Source organism: Microcaecilia unicolor, chromosome 2, assembly GCF_901765095.1.
Source record: "Microcaecilia unicolor chromosome 2, aMicUni1.1, whole genome shotgun sequence".
In the NCBI taxonomy this organism is placed as follows: Eukaryota; Metazoa; Chordata; class Amphibia; order Gymnophiona; family Siphonopidae; genus Microcaecilia; species Microcaecilia unicolor.
Window position 1 is genome coordinate 102,619,729 of NC_044032.1, and position 15,539 is coordinate 102,635,267.

The following is a 15,539-nucleotide window of genomic DNA, read 5'->3' on the forward strand; positions in this document are numbered from 1 at the left end:
AATTGTAAGGGCACTTCCGCCTGGAGGTCAGGACACCGTTGGCATGGCTTGGATGATGTCTGGAGCTCCAGTAAGCAGCCATGTAGTGCTTTTTCTATTATTTGAGCTTTACTTTATTTGATCGATTGATTCTAGATACTTTGTTAGTAGTTAGGTTTATTTTTGGTGTTTTGTCTGCAGCGATTTTATTTGCTTCTTCTGAGGAAGACACATGAAATGCAGTCTTGCATTGGAGAGCAGAGGAGCAACTGAATTTTATATCTGACAGCTCACCTAATGGTTGTCTAATGGTGGCTGTGTCAACTTTGCACTATTTGTCCGCTTTCTTGGATGTGAAGAAGCTGAGCCCATTGGGAGGACATTTTGTATATCAACAGTTTTTAAAAAGGTGGAGAGCATCAGCATTCAGGCCGTGGGAGTGACATTAACTGCTTGATGACATTTTATGTGGAGCTTTCTGCTGTGATCTTGTGCTCCTGGGACTTGGTAGACCAAATGGTTTTGAGAAAACAACTATTTGCCTTATGAGTGATTATGGTGAACAACACTTTTCTGTGCTTTTGTTATGACCTATAGAAAAAGTGTTTTCAGTACTTCTACTAGGTTAAGCTGTCAGTAGTATGATTGAGTGGTATGGATGTGATAGGAGTGATAATTTGTGTATTAATTAACATTTTGATATAGTTTTAAATGTTCTGGAGTATTTATATTCGAGGTATATGTACTCCAGTTTTTTCCTTTTATCTCAAAATTTGTGGTTTGTTAGTTAAAATTTAATGCCAAGAAGTGCAGAGTGATGCACTTTGGGTGCAGAAATCCAAAAGAGATATACTGGATAGGAGGGGAGAGACTGGTAAGTTCGTCTCAGGAGAGGGACTGTGGAGTGATGGTGTTCGAGGATCTGAAGGTGATGAAACGTGACAAGGCGGTAGTCATTGCCAGAAGAATGCTAGGCTGCATAGAGGGGTATAACCAGTAGAAGAAAGGAGGTGATGCCCCTCTACAAATAGTTGGTGAGGCCCCACTGGGTTGTTTTGGAGGCCATATCTTACTAAGGATGTAAAAAGACTTGAAGTGGTTCAGAGAAAAGTGGTATGGAACTTGTGTTGCAGGACGTATGAGGAGAGATTTTCTGACCTGAACATGTATACCTGGAGGGAAAGAAACAGGGGTGATATGAAGACTAACCTGTTTGAAAAGGCATACCCTAACGATCCAACCTAAATGCCTTAACCCTGCAACACAACAATATAAAAGTTTGTACTGGACTTAACCCAACTCTTCCTTCTTATGACCGCCAATGTATCTATCACACTGATCATTACTCTGCCAGAACCTCACTTTGTATTTGTTCATACTGGTATTGGCGATCGCCTCTACTGTACTATGTACTATTAACTTCAGAAATTTTAGAACAAGGCCAGTGCTGGCAGACTTCTGTGGTCTTTGTCCTGAAAACGGAAAGGATAAATCAAGACCAGATATGCATATAAAGTATCACGCATCATATGGTATCTTGTTGGGCAGACTAGATGGACAGTTCAGATCTTTATCTTCCGTTATCTATTGTTACCCCTCCCCCTACTAGTTGGATCTCTCTTCCTCAGTATCAATCATTCCCCGGGGACCCCACAAGCGCAAAACACGGCCAACAGTAGGGTTACCATTTTTTGTCCTCATAAAAAGAGGACACTTGCCCCGCCCCTTTCACGTCCCCCTGCCCCGCCCCTTTCACACACTCGCCCCGCCCCTGACGCATATTCCCCTCCCCCGGTCACCCCCCTCCTCCCCCCATCACCTTCCCTCCCCCGTCATCTCCAAGAAGTATCACTTCTTTACTGGGTAACTTGGCAGCTTTGCAGTAACGGTGTTATTTTAGCAACAAAAAGGTGTCTTTTAATTTTCGTTTCTATGTTTTATTGCTGTTGATTACTGACGTTACCGACACCCCTCAGACAGTTCACCCTAACCCCGGAGCTCTCACACTGCCTGCCTCTCTGAAGCGTTTTAGAATGCACTGCTGCAGCCTAAAAGCGTCCAAAGTCCGGGAGTCGGACCCGCTAGCATCGCGACGACTACACAAACTTTACAGCAGCCGGACAATCACACAACAGCTCCCGCCTTCCTCTCCTCTGATTGGACGCAATGTTCAAGGCCACCAATAGGAGCAGCTTCTCCAAGGTCCTGGGGGAATCATTGTAGGCTGTAGCTAAGTGGGCTGTTGGAGCGCGAGGCCTGCGCAGGCTCCTACTTGACGTTAGCGGCGTTCTCTACGACAGCGGTGGGGAGGACGGACTGGGGAGCGCTATTGCCGGTCTGTGCAGGCTGTGCACGCCCTCCCGCATGCACGTTTGTCCAGAAATCCGGACAAACGTGCGTGCGGCCAAAACCCGCCGGACGCCCCGGACATGCCCTCAAAAAGAGGACATGTCCGGGGAAATCCGGACGAATGGTAACCCTAGCCAACAGCAACGTTTGACATCCATGCACCCTCCTTTCCTTCTAATGCCTGTGACGATATGAACAGGCTACAGGACAAATAATTTAAGACAGCTTTCTTGTGATGTCAGTCCAGCACTTTTATTTTCCAAATAGGAAGTTGAAGTGCCATCGCGACATCACAAGGGACTCTCCTATCATCCGCAGAAAATTAAATCGGACTAGGAGTGACGACCACCGTTCCACTTTCAACTCTTAAATCCCCGTCTAACAAGCATTAAAACCACATAGACTGCTCAAACTAAACTACATCATCAAACTAGTACGGAAGGAAGTCAAACAATCTATCTTTCCCATCGTGCACCTAAGCATTTCAGAGCAGCAGTTGATGAAGATTAGCTGCCTGCTGCAATAGACATTCCACAAATAACGTACAGCGGACCAATGAGGTTGAACACAAGTCTAGGTGGTAACCATAGAATCAAAAACTATCCTAGATAGGCCGGAGGCGGGGCGTCGGCCGGTAACTGGAGGTATACGCGCAAGCTAGGGCGACGGCGCTAATACACGCTATCCTTTGCGTCAGTTAGCCTACAGTGTATTGAGCGGCCGGGCGGCAGCCGGCCACTGCAAGTGACGTCAGTCAGCTCTTCAACCGTACCCAAGAAGCACCATGGGCTGGCTCCGCGTTCTTCTTCAGAGAACCTTTGGAGTTGTCAAGCACCATATGGGCACCGATCAGTTTGGGAACAAATATTTTTACATCCCTGAGCAGCGGACCTGGACAGGTAACTTGCACAGCGTGTGTACATCCAAAACGTGGGATAGAGGCAGAGCCTATCTTGTACGTCGTGGCGTCACTGAAAGGCGGAGATGTGAAGCGAGTACGTAGTTGTAGTAGTAGTATGTTACTGTGGTCACGCGGTGTTTGTATTCTGCTCATGAATAAAGCAAGGCCTGATGATTGGTTTTGTTTTTGTACCTAGGGCAGTGGGGAGGGAGGGGTGTTAAAGTGACTTGCCCAGAGTCACAAGGAGCTGCAGTGGGAATTAATGCATTTCCCCAGTTTTTCGGTTTACTGACCTAATCATTAGGCTACTCCACTCCTTTAGGAGCCCTTTTACAGAGCGGTGGTAAAGCCTTGCTCTTTTAGGACTACAGTTGGCCCAATGCAGCCGCCGGCGGTAGTTGTGCCCCGAGTGCTTGCCATTTCCAGGGGAAAAAGAAAACTCCAGGAAATGGCTTGCATGGTGATAATTTGGTGGTAATCGGGCATCGCCGCACACTGCCCGGTTACTGCTGGGTTAGCGCAGGAGCCCTTATCGCCATTTCAGTGGATGGCAGCAAGGGCTCCCTGGCACATGTTGTCTTACCGCATGGCCATGTGTGCTGGGGGCTTTTTTTTACCTGCTGCGGTGAAAAGGGCCCTGGTGTGTGGGAAAAACGGCCCCCACTGCTCGCTCAGGGCCCTTTTTCCAACAGCTTGGTAAAAGGACCCCTCAATTAAGTGGTATGTTGTGTTTCTGTTGGAAAGCAGCACTCTTTATGGTAGAAGAGGAGAGGCATGTACTGCTACTTTGCAGGTGGAAGCTTATCCTGTCTTCTACTCAATGTTGGAGCCTAATTAAGTAGAAATTAATATTGTAGTATCACCTGAATCTTGTTTGTTGGCTCTGTTATTAAAATAATGGTAATGCACTTGAGTTCAGATAAGTTGTAGGCATGTTCTGGTCGAAAGAAATGCTTTCTCACTTGTTAATATAAGGTGTAGTAAAATGTTGGGTTGTTCTTTTTAACATATAGGTCTTATGTTTAGATGGAACTGCAAGTTTCACTTAAGGGGTGTATAGTTTTTCATGCATGTTAGTAAAAGAGGCCCTTATGTATTAACATTGAGGGTCTGCTGCTAAGATTAGCATATGTTTTCTGTCATAGGACTTGTTTTATTCCTATGGAAACTGCTTCAAATAATGTCCTAATCTTTAATAAAACACCCCCTTTAGTACAGGTCCTGTTTTATTCAGTTGGTAGGGTAGGATTAACCCTTTGGTGTGCCCTAGGCAAGCAACTGCATTTGGGCTCAGTTGTAAGATAAACACATTTACTACATCCACAACTAGGGCCCTATGAGGCATATTTGAATTTAGAGAACCAACACCTGGTATAGCAATACCCTTTATCAAAATCAACATTCACACTCTGTTGTTCAAGTGTAACTTTTGTATGATTCACGGAAGTTAAATAGTTTAAACACAGACTTTTGAAGCAGGAGTTTACAGTACCAAATACTTTAATTAGGTCATTTTACTACATCATTAGGCAGACTTACAAAGTATTTACAGACACAAAATATCCCTTTCTTAAAACCACCTGAATTTTTTTTATCTTTTTCAGGACTCCTTATTTATCCATGTTTAATTTGGCAAATTGCACATGCAGTTCATCAGATTTCAAGAATCTGTTAAGCTCACATTAGAACAGTGCTACTCAAACTTTCTGGCTGAGGCCCCATTATTGTGCTTGCAGCAATGCCTGCAACCCTGCTGAGGCACACTGTAATGATTTGTCTATGTAGTGCCCACTTGAGTCACAACCCCAAATATGGCATATGATTGGAATTGTGACCCACAGTTTGGAGAAATGCTACATTAGAGTTTATTGTGGCAGAAAATAACTTGCAGCAGATGCAAATTATGTAAGGAGTTGCCTCTAGTTTATATCACTGTATTCTAGATGAAAATATAATCTTAAATCATCATTGGTTCGCATTAGCCTTAAGTTCCACTTTACCGTTACATTGCAATTTCAATATCCCGTATAGAAAATATGTATTTTGTACAACTTTAAATTGCACTGGCCAACCTTTTGGATCAGAAAGATGGTATATAAAAATTCAGATTAGTTAGACCAGCATTATTATGTCCTTGGAAGCAGGCATCTCTCCCTTTTGCTGAAGTGAGTCTGGCAGTTCCAAGGTCTAATCTTTTAGCTTTTTAGTAAGAAGGCAGCCAAGTAGCTGTGCGACTCTGGCAGAAGGCAGATTCATGATGTCCATGAGTTCTGACAGTTCATAGACAGGATGCCTGGAGGAAATTGCAGACTGGTTATCCTCTCCTTGTCCTTTGCTTAGTATCATTTTAATACTTTATTGACTTTGTCAGTCTTTCATGTAAATCCTCAAGACCCAAAGGTAGATAATGTGATTGTACTATGGTATACTAATACAGAAATGGCAAATTGGAAGTGTTTCTCTTACCAAGTAGAGGCTGAAAGGCTGTTTATTTACTTGGATAATTAAACATTGTGTTGCTTGCAGTGCTATAATGTTGCAACTTGTGGGCTGTTTTTATTTTGTAACTTCCCATTCTGATGGACTGGTTTACTTTTAGTGTAATCCACATTGAACCAAGAGGTAATTGCGGAATATAAATATAAACATAATGAGTTTTGGTTTCAGCCGAAAGGTCATTTTAATTTTTGACTCTGTTTTCGGTTTGGGCTGAAAATGACCATGTGTTTTCTGTGGAAGCTGAAAATTTGTGCTTCGGCCCATTTGTCTCCTTCCTTCCCCCTGAATAGGAGTCGCTCCTTCTCCTCCTGGACCCCCCTCCCTGCCCCCCAAGTGCCTTCTCCCTTTCATCTGTAGGCCCCTTGGGCCTAGTTTACAATCTCTGATGGTTTAGAGGTGTAGTTGGGGCCGGAGCTGTGCCCAGTTACTCCTGCCCATTCTGGCTGTCTTCTCAAAATGGCTGCTGCGACTGGGGAATTGTTCCTGCCATGATTACACCACTAGACCACCTGGTAGTCTTGGAGGGGGCTACTCTTTGTATTTTTTTTTTTTTTTTTTTTTTTTTTTAATATACTGCATTTATGAACTTCTTCTATAATATCACCAAAATTCGTCCTTTCCTTTCTGAGTACAGTACCAGAACCCTTATCCACACTCTTTATCACCTCTCGCTTAGACTATTGCAACTTGCTTCTCACAGGTCTCCCACTTAGCCATCTCTCTCCTCTTCAATTTGTTCAAAATTCTGCTGCACGATTTATATTCAGCCAGTGTTGCTATGCTCATATTAGCCCTCTCCTCAAGTCACTTCACTGATTCCCTATCCGTTTCCGCATACAGTTCAAATTCCTCTTATTGACCTATAAGTGCATTCACTCTGCAGCTCCTCAGTACCTCTCCACTCTCCCTACACTCCTCCCCGAGAACTCAGTTCACTGGGTAAATCTCTCTTATATGCACCCTTCTCCTCCACCGCTAACTCCAGACTCCGTTCCTTTTATCTTGCTGTACCAAATGCCTGGAATAGACTTCCTGAGCCGGTACGTCAAGCTCCATCTCTGGCCGTCTTCAAATCTAAGCTAAAATTCCTAGCTCCTTAGGAATTAGCCTCTTTGTGGAGTTATGACATCAGTTGTCATTCAGAGTGTGGCAGAAAGTCAGCCACTGTAAAAGCACCATGGATTTTAGTTTGTTTTCATTAGCTGTGGTTCAGGGTGTGGAAGTTTTTTTGCTTTGAGGTAAAATATGATCTTTCACTATTTAAATTATTCTTGCTTGGATACTATGGATTTAGCAGAGGAATGCAGACTGCAAGCTCTGAAAATCCTCATTAGCCTTCACTGGTTCACATTCACACAACCAAACTTGAGTTTTTGGTTTTGTCCGAAACCAGGCGATGAGTTTTGGTTTCCGCTGACAGGGGGCAGTTTCAGTTTCGACCTTTATTAGCAAGCTTATTTTCAGCAGAGCCAAGGTTAGGGATGCTTGTGAGACACCTCCTTATCCTGCTAGACAAGCACAGATAAATGGGTTACATCTTGTGACCCTCAGTTAGAGGCAGAGAACGCTGACTACTCAGTAACAACATCAACAGTATAAGAAGTAGTGCAGTTCTGGAACTTACCAATATTTTTCTGCCTTTAGCTAATGGAGCAGTTTGATTGTTGCAGTTGGATTCTAAGGCAGGGCTGACTAAAAGATACAAGCCACAACCCCTTGGCTGTGGTTGGCACCCAAGGATCTGTCCACAGATCTTCCCGTGGTGGAGCTCGAAGGTTCCATTCCCTCCATGGCCCTGAGCCTCCACCTAGCAGCTCTCAATCAGTGGGGTGTACTGGCAGAGGTTCTTCAGCTGTCTTTCATTGGGGGTGGCAGGGCAAGTATCTTTGTATCCTGGTTTTCCTGAAGCCTTGGTGATGGGTAGCTCTGGGATCCTGGGGCAAGGCCTCTAGGCTTCGTTTGGAAGAAGCCTATTCTGCAGTGGTACTATGGTGGCCACTACCACCCAGGCTAAGTCCTCTGTCATCATTGTTCTCCTTCCAGTTCAGGGTTATCCCCACTGGTCCCCTGTCAGAAGTTAGGTGGAGGGGGTCCAATTTCTAATCCACAGCAGAACATTGCTTCCTATCCCATTACTCTTGAATTTTCTCAGGAGTCTCTCATGACAAACTTTGTCAAAATCGTTCTGAAAATCTAGTTATATTACCTCAACCGGCTCACCTTTAACCACGTTTATTAATGTCTTCAAAGAAATGAAGCACATTGTGAGAAGACTTCCCTTGTCTGAGACCATGCTGATCCTGTCCCATTAAACCATGTTTATTTGTGTTCTGTAATTTTCAATTTGTTCAATGTTGCATACTTGTATTAAACAATCAGTTCAACTTTTCACGCTTATGCTGAACAGACCTCTTGAATTATATCATTGATCAGGCAGGAAAAAGGAAGCAAAACTTTGGCTGTTAGAATGATCCCTTTGGGGACCCGTTTTACCTCCCACGGCTTATTCAGGGAATCCTTATTTACTGCTGAGTGCTTCAGTTATCTATGAAACAAAATCATAAGTACATAAATATTGCCATACTGGGACAGACCAGGTCCATCAAGCCCAGCATCCTGTTTCCAACAGTGGCCAATCCAGGTCACAAGTACCTCAGAAGCACCCATCTATTGTGCCTTCTAGAGACTATCTGTTAATGCTGTGGCAGAAAATTTAGTTTTAAAACTAATATTATTATTATTTATTGCATTTGTATCCCACATTATCCCACCTATTTGCAGGCGCAATGTGGCTTACATAGTTTTGTTAACATAGTCATTGCAGGGTGACAAATCCATTTAATATTGTGCCAAGGTTAAGTAAGGGAGGAAGGAGGTAAAGGGTTGTACACTATGGAAACTAGTTAATAATGCTTGCTTCTCTCTCTCTTATTATTTTTTTTTTCTAAGACTGAACTAGGCCCTACTGTGCCTTCTAGAGACTATCTGTTAATGTTATGGCAGAAAATTTAAGTTTTACAACTATGGGGAAAAGGGGTAAGGAGACTAGCTATTAAAGTTTGCTTTTTATTTTTTAAATTTAACTGTGTTTATCAATATCCTACAATTCCTCTTTTAAACCCAATCTTTGTTACCAAGCACAGAATAAAATAATGTCACTTACCCACAGAAATGTCCTCTCCTCTCAGAACTTCTCAGATCAAACAATCTCATACTTGCAAAATAAACAATGCCACAGTCAGCAAATATCACAAAAAGGAGTAACATCTTGATATTGAAATTAACTTACTGCGCACATTTCCTCAACAAAAATCCAGCCTGCTGTGTAGGGGGGAAAATGGCACTGTTTATAAAGGAAATGCTAATGCATGTTCAAAGCAACCCTTTAAACATGTTGCCCTTTGTTGGGGAGAACACGTCACAGAAATGCTGTCCACTACTACTTATCATTTCTAAAGCGCTACTGGACATACGCAGCGCTGTACAATTGAACATGAAGAGACAGTCCCTGCTCGACAGAGCTTACAGTCTAATTAGGACAGACAAACAGGACAAACAAGAAACCCTACCCTTTGTTTTCTGTCCAAAAAACAATTCCCACTCTTTCGTATTATTGAGACTGTGGGGTTCTACCAGCAAGGCAAGACGTTAAAAATATGTTCTCCGAGGACAAGCAGGCTGCTTGTTCTCACTGATGGGTGACGTCCACGGCAGCCCCTCCAATCGGAAACTTCACTAGCAAAGGCCTTTGCTAGTCCTCGCGCGCTCCTGCGCACTGCGCATGCGTGGCCGTCTTCCCGCCCGAACCGGCTCGTGTTCGTCAGTCTTCTTTTGTCCGCGCTCGGTACGGTCGTGTTTCGCCATGTCGGGCCCCGCAAAGTCGACCTCGCGCGTTCGTCGTGTGTTTTTCGAAAAGAAAAAGAAAAATCCTTTCTGTGTGGGAAAAGACTCTTGGTCTTTCCCCCCCCCCCCCCCCCCCTGCTATTTTCAGCTTTCGCCCCGGTAAGTTTTCTTTCGTCGTCGGGGTAGGCCGCTTTTAGGCCTCGGGTCGAAGTTTTCTTCCCCTTGTTTTTTCGGTGCCTTTTCCGCCATTTCGACTTTTGATCTCGCCGGCGTGATTTTTCCGCCCATGACATCGAAGTCTACCAGCGGCTTCAAAAAGTGCACCCAGTGCGCCAGGGTCATCTCGCTCACTGACAGGCACGCGTCGTGTCTTCAGTGCTTAGGGGCTGGGCACCGCCCTCAGGCCTGTAGTCTGTGTTCCCTTTTGCAAAAGCGGACTCAGGTAGCGAGATTGGCCCAGTGGAACGTTTTGTTCTCGGGCTCTTCGTCGGCATCGGCACCGGGGGTATCGAGTGCATCGACGTCTTCAGCGTCCAGAGCTTCATCCTCGGCCGCCAGTGCATCGAGTGCATCGAGGCATCGGCCCTCTGCATCGGCGCCGAGACATCGGATAGCTGCATCGACGTCGGTGGTACCGGGACCTCGTCTGCTGATGTCGTCGGACGGTGGTGCTTCGTCTGGAGTGCAGGTGAGGGCTGTCCATTCCCCTGCTGGTGGCAGTGAGCCTTTGGGTGGGTCTCCCCCTACCCTGAGGGCTCCTGCGGTACAGCCCCCCCGAGACCGACCTCCTTCGGCCTCGGCCCCGAGGAAGCGACGGCTGGATTCTACGTCCTCCTCGTCGGTGCCGGGAAGCTCCGGTGACATGCTTCGTTCCAAGAAATCGAAGAAGCATCGTCATCGGTCTCCTTCCCGGGTCGGCACCGAGAGCTCTGGGTCGCCGAGGGAGTCGGCACCCACCAGGCATCGGCACCGAGAGGACCGCTCACTCTCTGTTCAGGAGGTGTCGATGCGCTCCACTCTGGACAGCCCGGAACAGCCTCCACGCCCGGAACAGGTTCTGATGTCGACGCCTGCATCGACCTCCATGCCTTTCTCTGCAGCCGCTCTGAACGAGAGCCTCCGGGCCGTTCTCCCAGAGATTCTGGGAGAGCTGTTGCGCCCTACCCCTCCGGTACCGGCGGTGCTTGCGCCACCGGTACCGTCGAGCGTGGTGCCGGCTGGCCCATTGCCGGAGGTGAGGTCTCCGGCGTCACGCGGCACCGGCTGCCGTCGCCTCCCAGGAAGGCTCCCCGACTACGTCGGCGGAGGGAGCTTCGCCGATGCGGGCGAGGGAGTCTACCTCTTGACGCCCCCATCGTGGACGTGGCTCCACAGAGTCGAGTCGGGCACGGTTGCAGACACAGGTCCGTGAACTTGTGTCTGACACCGAGGGTGAGGCCTCGTGGGAAGAGGAAGAAGATCCCAGATATTTCTCTGACGAGGAGTCTGAGGGTCTTCCTTCCGATCCCACTCCCTCTCCTGAGAGACAGCTTTCTCCTCCCGAGAGTCTGTCTTTTGCTTCCTTTGTCCGGGAGATGTCTACGGCCATCCCCTTCCCGGTGGTTGTGGAGGACGAGCCCAGGGCTGAAATGTTTGAGCTCCTGGACTATCCTTCTCCACCTAAGGAAGCGTCCACTGTACCCATGCACCATGTCCTAAAAAAGACACTGCTGGCGAACTGGACCAAGCCTTTAACTAATCCCCACATTCCCAAGAAGATCGAGTCCCAGTACCGGATCCATGGGGACCCAGATCTGATGCGCACTCAGTTGCCTCATGATTCTGGAGTTGTGGATCTGGCCCTAAAGAAGGCTAAGAGTTCTAGGGAGCATGCTTCGGCGCCCCCGGGCAAGGACTCTAGAACCTTAGACTCCTTTGGGAGGAAGGCCTACCATTCTTCTATGCTCGTGGCCAAAATTCAGTCCTACCAGCTCTACACGAGCATACACATGCGGAACAATGTGCGGCAGTTGGCGGGCTTGGTTGATGCGCTCCCCCCTGAGCAAGCCAAGCCTTTTCAGGAGGTGGTCAGGCAGCTGAAGGCGTGCAGAAAATTCCTGGCCAGAGGGGTGTATGACACCTTTGATGTTGCGTCCAGGGCCGCTGCTCAAGGTGTGGTGATGCGCAGGCTCTCATGGCTGCGTGCCTCCGACCTGGAGAATAGAATGCAGCAGCGGATTGCGGACTCGCCTTGCCTTGCGGATAACATTTTTGGAGAGAAAGTCGAACAGGTGGTAGAGCAGCTCCACCAGCGGGACACCGCATTCGACAAGTTCTCCCGCTGGCAGCCTTCAGCCTCTACCTCTACAGGTAGAAGATTTTTTGGGGGAAGGAAGACTGTTCCCTACTCTTCTGGCAAGCATAGGTACAATCCTCCTTCTCGACAGCCTGCGGCCCAGGCTAAGCCCCAGCGCGCTAGCTCTCGTCAGCAGCGTGCGCCTCAGCAAGGCCCCTCGGCTCCCCAGCAAAAGCAAGGGGCGAGCTTTTGACTGGCTCCAGCAGAGCATAGCCGGCATCCAAGTGTCAGTGCCGGGCGACCTGCCAGTCGGAGGGAGATTGAAAGCTTTTCACCAAAGGTGGCCTCTCATAACCTCCGATCAGTGGGTTCTCCAAATAGTCCGGCAAGGATACACCCTCAATTTGGCCTCAAAACCTCCAAATTGTCCACCGGGAGCTCAATCTTACAGCTTCCAGCACAAGCAGGTACTTGCAGAGGAACTCTCCGCCCTTCTCAGCGCCAATGCGGTCGAGCCCGTGCCATCCGGGCAAGAAGGGCTGGGATTCTATTCCAGGTACTTCCTTGTGGAAAAGAAAACAGGGGGGATGCGTCCCATCCTAGACCTAAGGGCCCTGAACAAATATCTGGTCAAAGAAAAGTTCAGGATGCTTTCCCTGGGCACCCTCCTTCCCATGATTCAGGAAAACGATTGGCTATGCTCTCTGGACTTGAAGGATGCCTACACACACATCCCGATACTGCCAGCTCACAGACAGTATCTGCGATTTCAGCTGGGCACACGCCACTTCCAGTACTGTGTGCTACCCTTTGGGCTCGCCTCTGCGCCCAGGGTGTTCACAAAGTGCTTGGCTGTAGTAGCAGCGGCACTCCGCAGGCTGGGGGTGCACGTGTTCCCATATCTCGACGATTGGCTGGTGAAGAACACATCCGAGGCAGGAGCCCTGCAGTCCATGCAGATGACTATTCGCCTTCTGGAGCTACTGGGGTTTGTGATAAATTATCCAAAGTCCCATCTTCTCCCAGTGCAGAGACTCGAATTCATAGGAGCTCTGCTGGATTCTCGGACGGCTCGCGCCTATCTCCCAGAGACAAGAGCCAACAATTTGCTGTCCCTCGTCTCCCGGGTGCGAGCGTCCCAGCAGATCACAGCTCGGCAGATGTTGAGATTGCTAGGCCACATGGCCTCCACAGTCCATGTGACTCCCATGGCCCGCCTTCACATGAGATCTGCTCAATGGACCCTAGCTTCCCAGTGGTTCCAGGCTGCTGGGGATCTAGAAGACGTAATCCACCTGTCCACGAGTTTTCTCGAATCCCTGTATTGGTGGACGATTTGGTCCAATCTGACTCTGGGACGTCCTTTCCAAATTCCTCAGCCACAAAAAGTGCTGACCACGGATGCATCTCTCCTGGGATGGGGAGCTCATGTCGATGGGCTTCACACCCAAGGAAGCTGGTCCCTCCAGGAACGCGATCTGCAGATCAATCTTCTGGAGTTGCGAGCGATCTGGAACGCTCTGAAGGCTTTCAGAGATCGGCTGTCCCACCAAATTATCCAAATTCAGACAGATAACCAGGTTGCCATGTACTATGTCAACAAGCAGGGGGGCACCGGATCTCGCCCCCTGTGTCAGGAAGCCGTCAGCATGTGGCTCTGGGCTCGCCGTCACGGCATGGTGCTCCAAGCCACATATCTGGCAGGCGTAAACAACAGTCTGGCCGACAGGTTGAGCAGGATTATGCAACCTCACGAGTGGTCGCTCAATTCCCGTGTAGTGCGACAGATCTTCCAGGTGTGGGGCTCCCCCTTGGTAGACCTCTTCGCATCTCGAGCCAACCACAAAGTCCCTCAGTTCTGTTCCAGGCTTCAGGCCCACGGCAGATTGGCATCGGATGCCTTCCTCCTGGACTGGGGGGAGGGTCTGCTGTATGCTTATCCTCCCATACCTCTGGTGGGGAAGACTTTGTTGAAACTCAAGCAAGATCGAGGCACCATGATTCTGATTGCTCCTTTTTGGCCGCGTCAGATCTGGTTCCCTCTTCTTCTGGAGTTGTCCTCCGAAGAACCGTGGAGATTGGAGTGTTTTCCGACCCTCATCACACAGGACGAAGGGGCGCTTCTGCATCCCAACCTCCGGTCCCTGGCTCTCACGGCCTGGATGTTGAGAGCGTAGACTTTGCCTCTTTGGGTCTGTCAGAGGGTGTCTCCCGCATCTTGCTTGCTTCCAGGAAAGATTCCACTAAGAGGAGTTACTTCTTTCTATGGAGGAGGTTTGCCGTCTGGTGTGACAGCAAGGCCCTAGATCCTCGCTCTTGTCCTACACAGACCCTGCTTGAATACCTTCTGCACTTGTCTGAGTCTGGTCTCAAGACCAACTCTGTAAGGGTTCACCTTAGTGCAATCAGTGCATACCATTACCGTGTGGAAGGTAAGCCGATCTCAGGACAGCCTTTAGTTGTTCGCTTCATGAGAGGTTTGCTGTTGTCAAAGCCCCCTGTCAAGCCTCCTACAGTGTCATGGGATCTCAATGTCGTTCTCACCCAGCTGATGAAACCTCCTTTTGAGCCACTGAATTCCTGCCATCTGAAGTACATGACCTGGAAGGTCATTTTCTTGGTGGCAGTTACTTCAGCTCGTAGAGTCAGTGAGCTTCAGGCCCTGGTAGCCCAGGCCCCTTACACCAAATTTCATCATAACAGAGTAGTCTTCCGCACTCACCCTAAGTTCTTGCCAAAGGTTGTGTCGGAGTTCCATCTGAACCAGTCAATTGTCTTGCCAACATTTTTTCCCCATCCTCATTCCTGCCCTGCTGAACGTCAGCTGCACACATTGGACTGCAAGAGAGCATTGGCCTTCTATCTGGAGCGGACACAGCCCAACAGACAGTCCGCCCAATTGTTTGTTTCTTTTGATCCCAATAGGAGGGGAGTGGCTGTGGGGAAACGCACCATATCCAATTGGCTAGCAGATTGCATTTCCTTCACTTACGCCCAGGCGGGGCTGGCTCTTGAGGGTCATGTCACGGCTCATAATGTTAGAGCCATGGCTGCGTCGGTAGCCCACTTGAAGTCAGCCTCCATTGAAGAAATTTGCAAAGCTGCGACGTGGTCATCTGTCCACACATTCACATCTCATTACTGCCTGCAGCAGGATACCCGACGCGACAGTCGGTTCGGGCAGTCAGTTCTTCAGAACCTGTTTGGGCTTTAGGATCCAACTCCACCCCCCGAGGGCCCTGTTTGTTCTGTTCCAGGCTGCACTCTCAGTTAGTTGGTAAATTTTTTTAGGTCAATCTCAGTTATGTCCTCGCCGTTGCGAGGCCCAATTGATCATGGTTGTTGTTTTGAGTGAGCCTGGGGGCTAGGGATACCCCATCAGTGAGAACAAGCAGCCTGCTTGTCCTCGGAGAAAGCGAATGCTACATACCTGTAGAAGGTATTCTCCGAGGACAGCAGGCTGATTGTTCTCACAAACCCGCCCACCTCCCCTTTGGAGTTGTGTCTTCCCTTGCTTTGTTTTGCTACGTATGGGACTGACGAACACGAGCTGGTTCAGGCGGGAAGACGGCCGCGCATGCGCAGTGCGCAGGAGCGCGCGAGGACTAGCAAAGGCCTTTGCTAGTGAAGTTTCCGATTGGAGGGGCTGCCGTGGATGTCACCCATCAGTGAGAACAATCAGCCTGCTGTCCT

The 15,539-nt window shown here is 48.4% G+C and overlaps 1 protein-coding gene across 1 annotated transcript in view; it reads left to right on the forward strand.

The window, feature by feature from the left end:
- The first annotated feature begins 2,972 nt into the window (after positions 1-2,972).
- NDUFAF2 (NADH:ubiquinone oxidoreductase complex assembly factor 2) overlaps positions 2,973-15,539 on the forward strand; it is a 267,607-nt gene continuing 255,040 nt past the window's right edge. The window contains exon 1 of the mRNA XM_030192281.1: positions 2,973-3,227. Within this exon, the coding sequence (XP_030048141.1) occupies positions 3,113-3,227 (115 nt within the window). The 5' untranslated portion in view covers positions 2,973-3,112. The remainder of the gene's footprint in view (positions 3,228-15,539) is intronic.